This window comes from Perca fluviatilis, chromosome 21 (genome assembly GCF_010015445.1).
Source record: "Perca fluviatilis chromosome 21, GENO_Pfluv_1.0, whole genome shotgun sequence".
Lineage (NCBI taxonomy): Eukaryota > Metazoa > Chordata > Actinopteri > Perciformes > Percidae > Perca > Perca fluviatilis.
In genome coordinates, this window is record NC_053132.1 from 11467938 (window position 1) to 11475494 (window position 7557).

The window sequence follows — 7557 nt, forward strand, 5'->3', positions numbered from 1 at the left end:
TTTCACTCTCCCATATTTTACACCAAATAGTTTCAGCCCAGGCTATACAAGAGGTGTAAAATATGAGGCAGGGAGTTTAAAACACATGGTTAGAATTTATTTAGTAACCGAGACTGCGTTTTAATTGCAACCATATTTGTTAGCTTACTGCACATGTGGGTGGGAGATGGTTTTCTTGGCTGCAGGGCGGGGGCTTTACGGATTACTTAGGGCCTCAGTCTAAGGGCAAAGCGACTGAGTCTCTATTTTTTGCTCCCAATGTGTCACTCACCGCTAACCTGTTCCAAATGAGAACTGTCTAGGGTTGTCAGTCCTGTTTGCCTGCAGTCGGACACACACCAGTTTAAAATATGAATCATAGCCACAGTAGAGCGTGCAATGTTTAGAGCTCATTGTATATGTGTGTGACCAATTGTCGTCCTAGATAAAGCTGCCAGACTGTGATCTGACTAGGGCTGGGCAATATATCGATATTTTATCGATATCGATACATGAGACTAGATCGTCTTAAATTTTGGATATGGTAATATCCTGATATGGCATAAGTGTTGTCTTTTACTGGTTTTAAAGGCTACATTACAGTAGAGTGATGTCATTTTCTGAACACACCAGACTGTATTAACCGTTCTATTAATTGCCTTTACCCACATAGTTATTATATCAACATAACTGATGATTATTTATCAAAAATCTCATTGTGTGCATATTTTGCGAAAGCACCAATTGTCAACCCTACATTATCGCCACAGTATCGATATCGAGATATTTGGTCAAAAATATCGGGATATTTGATTTTCTCCATATCGCCCAGCTCTAGATCTGACCTAGGGCTGCTTGATTATGGAGAAAAGAAATCATAATCACGATTATTTTGGTCAATATTGAAAACACGATTACTCATTGTCTTTTGGAGAGATGTTGCAATTATTGGACTTAAAAAACATATCAACAGTGAAAACACCTTGAATTTTTGATACGTTTTCCGTTTGAACATTCTTTTTTCATTCAGAACACAAGACCAAATAAGAGTTCACTTCCAAAACGTAATGTGCAAAATTACCGTTTTTTGTTTTTTTCGATTGATCTGTTTTTGTGATCATTGGGAGCCAAAATCGTGATCGCGATTCAAATTTTGATTAATTGCACAGCCCTAACCTGACCTACAGGAAGCAGCATTTACTTTCTGTCCAAACCTGCAACTGCATAGCAGGGAAAAAAAGTTAACGTCTGAATGTATTTTGTACAAGGATAGCATTTTCTTTGTTCTGAGGTGGCATTATGTCCGATGACTTAAAGCTAAATTTCAAAGTGAAACGTACTGAGAGGTGGAAAACATTCCTCATGACAGCACATTGTGACAAGAGTAGTTTAAAGTCTCAACGGCGATGTGTAGATACAGTAAATAGTTCTAGTAGTTGCTTAGTGTTTCCTGATTTTTCTTTCTAGAACCACAACCCTCTGAAGTCTCTCTTAAGGAACAGCAGCATCCTGATGAAACAGAATTAATGAGACAACACTTGAAATTAGCATCAAAAAGTATTTCTGGTTAATTCATCACTGAACCAGGAGACAGCAAAAAAACATTTCCCCGAGGCCCTGTTAAATCACTTTTAAGAAGCCACAAGCATAACTAGGCTTCAAAACTACTGATCCCTTTGATTTATGCCAGGCTGGTTGGCATTTCACAAGAAAAGAACTGTGTAAAGGAATTAGCTCAAGGTCAAGAGCGATAGGATTTTAATATTTTTTTGACGAATGAATCGCCTTAAGGCCGTTTTACGGTTCTGCGCAGGCTCCATGCAGAGCTTTCGCCGTAGCCTACGTAAATGGCCTGATGTTTATAATTGTGTGCTGGTGTGTGCGTCGAGCCGGCGTGTATGTGTGTGTGTGGGGAGTGGGTGATAGAGCGAGGGATCAGTGAGAGAGTGACGGCGATTAGCTCCGGAGCGAGTAGCGACTCTAGAGTCATAGTGAGAGAAATAAAGTGTCTCCCCTGTGCCTTCTGACCACGGTGAGAAATCTGTAGCAGGAAAGTTCACCTTCTCCTTGATTTCATGTTGTTTATGGAGAAGGAGAACCAGGAAATGAGTCGGGGGAAATGCAACACTACCAAGCCACGGCCGAGTGACGTGCGTCGCTGCGACGTGTAGTTACATTTTTCGAGAGGTGCACGTCAGGCTACGGCGTTGGGTCCAGCGTAGACGCAGAGGGGTCTGCGGGGGTACGCCGTCGATTCTACGCACAACCAAAGGCCTTTACTCCTCTTTTATAATACGGGTCAAAGAATGAAGTTAAGTTAGGCCCTGAGCCCCGAAACCACAACTTCCACTTGAAGTTAGTCAATTGTTCTTTCTGTGTGCGACTGCCTTGAATGCCGATGAATTCTGTCAATTCACCAGATCAGCTGAGTTAAATCCGGGAAGATAGGCGGCATTCTGAACATGCCAGTGGAAATGAAGAAATTGTTTGGGGGAGGAAGTGGAACTAATGCCTCAGGGTAACAATAATCCTGGGAAACAATGTAAAAGCAATAAAGTGTGTTGCCTCTGGTGGAATAAGGGGGATTCTAGATGCATTAAGAACATGAGTTTCCAAAATCAAGTCAAGGTGCTGACATACCAAACCTTGTTCAGTTCTGTGGGAACAAGTCTTACAACACCAACAGATATCTGTATAGTTATGAAAGAATGATTCCATTAAAGTAGCAATACAGCAATGTGAGAAAAGTATTTCAAATGTCACTAAAAGTACAGAAGGATCAGCAGTGTCCTTAGTATCATGAGTAAAAGTACTCATAATGCAGAAGAATGGCTCCTGTGAGTGATGTACTGTTATATATTATTATAATTATTACTGTCGCGATGGAAGCAATTTTAACTGTGAAGTAAAAGGTTTATTTGCCTTGAAATATAGTGAAGTAGAAGTAGGCTATAAAGCAGCATTACATAGAAATACATAAAGTACAAGAACTCCACAGGGCCTCTTTAAGTATAGTACTTAGTTACATTCCACTACTGCCGTATGCTGAGAACAGGGACAAGCAGAGTGTCTGCAGGTTGTCATTCCTCACTCAGCTGTAGTGAGGAATGATAACCTGCAGACACTCTGGACACGTGGTGGCAGTGTTGACAAAATCAAATATCATGATATTTTTAATTAAATAATTAACCCTGACACACAGAGGAGACTAACAACCAGCAGAGAACTACACACACAGCAAAGAAAAAGAAGAGACATCCAAAACCATGAATACTTCAATTTATGTTGTATGTTTTTTGCAGTCATTACTGTGGCACAAATCCAATACTGGTTATTGTGTTGGAGCTTACTACTGTGCAAAGCCTTGCTTCCACTCATCTAACTGCTGGTATGACAACGCCTTTTATTATCAGTGCTATGCTCCATTTCAGAAGACTTTATTTATAGTATTATTATTAATACTGCTAAAATGACTAAAAGGAGACTGTTTCCCTACATACACTACATACGCCATAATAAAGCCATGGGGCCTTTATGGGTAGTACATGGTATGACAAAAGTTTTGCTGAAAGAGGACTCGCAGAGTGCTCATTATTGCTACTTGGTCAACACATGAAGTATTAAATCATGTGCAATGGATGGGCACCCCAATCAATCCTCTGCAGCAGTGATGTGGCAGCTGCCTCTTTTTCTACTAATGACTCATCCACTCTTGCATTCAGTGAGCCCCGTGAGAATTTTCTCCAACATTTTTGAAGACCTTCCACTTTCAAAATCTCATGGATATTTGAAAATATATTCAGGCAATCATTAGCATCAGAATAATATACTTTTCACACACCAAGGGGCTAATTTTAACTATAGCCAACCATATCTCCTGAAGAGACTAAAGTGATCACAGGCTCAAATAGAGCTTTGGACTGCACTGCAAACAACAGAGCTCGTTTGTAAGCTTTAGTTTGAGATGCCATGCCAAATAGAGCTTTGGTGTAACCTGCTGAACTCATCCATCAATCAGCATTAGCATCCCTCATACAGCTGCAAGCCCTCAGTCCCACTAATGGACCCAGCTAAAAGGGACTCAGTATGCATGTGGTGTAGTACATTGCACACATTAAAAATAACAATCCATTGTCGTGAAACCAGATTCTTCTGGGGAAAAAAAACATGTGATTTCCTACATTGCTGACTGAACAGGACTAGGATGTTCCAGGGGATCCCCAGAAAAAAATCAGGATTAGTTCCATTACACTATTATTTCAGGCATTCAAGCACAGCACAGCGAGCCGTTTAACCACTTTACTCAAATATTTCACATTACCCATTACGAGTCCATCAAAGTTAAACAAATCATGCAACTCTTCTCAAATACACCAAACGTTTCTGGCTATCTTGCCTTCATCGGAGTGGTTTAAGAGGTAGTTTCCAGTTCCTTTATATACAATACATCAATTCTCAAAAAGACAAATAATTACAAACGTGTATTATATGTTGTGTAAACAGTTAGGATGGAAATGTATTCCAAAAATGACATCTAACGCCAAGAGTATTAACAGACTGTGCGGTCCCTGGGGACGAAATTTAAATAAATGAAACCATGTGGTTTGATGTAAAAAGCACTTAAAATAAGATTTATCAGCGTTTGCAGGAAAGCAGCCTACTCAGTCATAGCGCAAAGGCATATGCTATAATTGTATTGTACAAATTGACAGTAATAAGATAAGTGATTAAAACAGAAATAAATATTCATGTCCATTCTACAGTGGCACACAGAGTATATGTTTGCCTTGTAGGATTTGTCTAATTGAACCCTTCAATATAACGTCAGTAGGCCTAATAAATCCAACGTGCCATGAGTAATACAAGCTACAGATAGTTTTTGAGTGTTGTTAAAAGAGAGGGGGGAGCTAAACGGGTCAGTGTTCTCAGGCAAGGGCTGCCTGGTTTCAAAGCATTTTAGGAAGTGACAATAAATAACCACACAAAAGACTTCCACGTCGTAGGTGAGTAAACACGAACAGCCACCAAACTAAACAATTACAAGTTATGCGTAGCCTGTTACTAGCTAGTTAGTTTGTAGCGGAGGCCCCATAACACAGGAAACAGCGCTACAACTAGGCGCGCCTCTAACAATTCCCAGTCCACACACACACACACACACACACACAGTCCTCTTCCTCACAATAGACAGACATTCCTTGTTTTTGCGTTTCATGCAAAACTAGCTGGCAAATTCCCGACTCGTGAGATTTGCATTCACACAGTTAAGACAAATAAAACAAATTACTCATACAGCCACATGAGAAACAATACAGCCCGGTCGCTTTCTAATCACAATCTTTCCCAAACTTGTGCAATCTGAGAGCAGAGAGCTAGGACGAGCTAACGATGGAGCATGCAAGTTTTCTTACGTACCAACACCATACTTTTCCTTTTTTGTGGGCACCCAGCGAGACATTCTCCGTGTCGAGGCTTCCCCGAGTTGTCGTTTAAGCCTGTTATAATAGGTCCAGATGTGACCTCTTGTTATTAATGTAGACTTTTTTTCAGTTTTCTCTGAGCTTTGGGGAGCCACTCCGAGCAGCCATTTTCCACCAGTGACAGGATGCTCCGCAAGGGGGAGGAAGGGAACGCAACTTTTTCACCCTGTAGGCGTTCATACAGTAGCAGTACCGCTGAACTTTCACTGCTGTTTAGAGGCCAAAACTGCTATATGACTGATGGAAAGTTTTACATGAATGATTAGTGTTCTCTACTCTGCAGATGCATGTTATTGTAAATATGATATAAACGGGCTGAAAATAAAATGGTGGGTGAACTCTATTGTATGATAAGTCTTTTATAGAAAATAAATTATGCTCCTATGTTGTTGTTTTTTGTTCCTGTACATCACTTTTATAGTAAGCTTTCCAAAATGTGTAGGCTAAGTGTGAATAAAAAAAGAAAAGAAAAAAGCTAATGGTTTGGTTTGACTTTATTCTATTGTGCTATTATCCTATAAAACTTGCAAAAAGACACAACACACATATCCAAAACAAAAAACACAGATTCAAGAGAATATGAAATAAATGTATATGATGATAAAAAATATATATATATATATATATTAATAATAATAAGCTACACTAATAATAGTAGAAATGGAACACACATAGATATAAGGAGATAGCCTATAAAGAGGCAGCATATGGATAAGTAAAAATGAGTAAAACCTAAGGTGGTATTTGAATGAAGTGCATTAAGTAGGCTACAATTTGTTATAATTTTGACAAAATTGCTTTTTCTTTTCAGGCATAATATAACTGTTGGGGACAATAAAGCAGCTGTCAATAGAATGTGTCTGCTTCACTCAGCTTGAAATAAATAAATCAATTGTAACTTATTGCACACATACAGTTTCAACTTATTTAAATTATATCATTTAAAAAAGTATTACAGTCTTCCTGTAAATAGATGTGTTTTCTACAGTGACCTTTCAGAATGATGACCACAGAATTAGAATTCATGCGCTCTTTGTCCATTTCCTTCTTCCTTTGTGCTCAATGGTAAAGCTACAGGGGCTGAAGTGGGCCTGTTATTCTGAGCAGTGATGTGTTGAACTAATAACAGTTGTTCCCCGGAGCTGCAGGTGCTAAATAAAAGGCATCAGAGGGATGCACCTGGTGCACACATGTTAATCTGCTCATCTTTATTCATCTTGTTTGCGCAAATGTTGCATCCTGTGTGGTTGCATCCCATCTTTTAGAGAAGTCTCTCAAACCTGTGACACCATGCCCTCCTTTGCTCACTCTCCCTAATGATGGTGGAGTCTGCCAGCAGAGGGCGGTGCTGCTTTCAATTTATTCTCACATCCAAGAAGCTACCTTTGTTGAACCAGAGCCTGTCTATGGAGAGCCTGTTCACTCCCTATCTCACTCCCTATTACGCCCCATTGTACCAACCCGGAATTTTCCCGAGAGTGGAAGTTCTCCCCTTATTAGACATTCTCTGGTTGAACCATGTTAGGGTCAATATACATAATACATCCATGGCCTGAGTGCCAGGGGCCCAACAGTCCAGCATAGTTTTCCATCACAAACTCACATTACATCTGGAACAATAGAGACATATTATATAAACACAAATCATAAAACAACATTATTTAACAGTATTCTTGGAAAGCTGGTTTGTCAGTGGAATTTATCTGGTTAACCAGCTCTTTAATTAATTTTAGTGGTGCAATGATGTCATACTCTAAACTTCTTAACAAGTATGTTTTTTATTTGTTTATTTTTTATTTACTGTACTACAGGATCCTGTTGTTACTGGTGTTGGTCGGACCTGTTGTTCATGTTAGAAGATTATTACTAACTGTGGTATACAGTACATGCTTTATTTCAAAAAGAAATTATCTCTGTTCCAAATGCTGATTTCCATCTGGAATAACCTCACTTCATCTGGTGCTTACATTCTAAATATGTGATTTTAAATAAGGTTAAGGGAGTGACTTTTTCAAATGATTCATGATTTGTGCATGATAGTCAGCCTTTCGCCTATGTTACAAACACGTGTACATGAAATTTACATTGTGTGGACTAC

General features: G+C 39.3%; 1 protein-coding gene across 7 annotated transcripts in view; it reads right to left on the reverse strand.

Annotated features, from left to right (window-relative positions):
* dock1 (dedicator of cytokinesis 1) overlaps positions 1-5598 on the reverse strand; it is a 190657-nt gene extending 185059 nt beyond the window's left edge. For all 7 annotated transcript variants that reach the window (XM_039787801.1, XM_039787800.1, XM_039787798.1 and 4 more), the window contains exon 1: positions 5395-5598. In XM_039787801.1, the coding sequence (XP_039643735.1) occupies positions 5395-5437 (43 nt within the window). In that variant the 5' untranslated portion in view covers positions 5438-5598. The remainder of the gene's footprint in view (positions 1-5394) is intronic.
* Positions 5599-7557: the final 1959 nt, after the last annotated feature.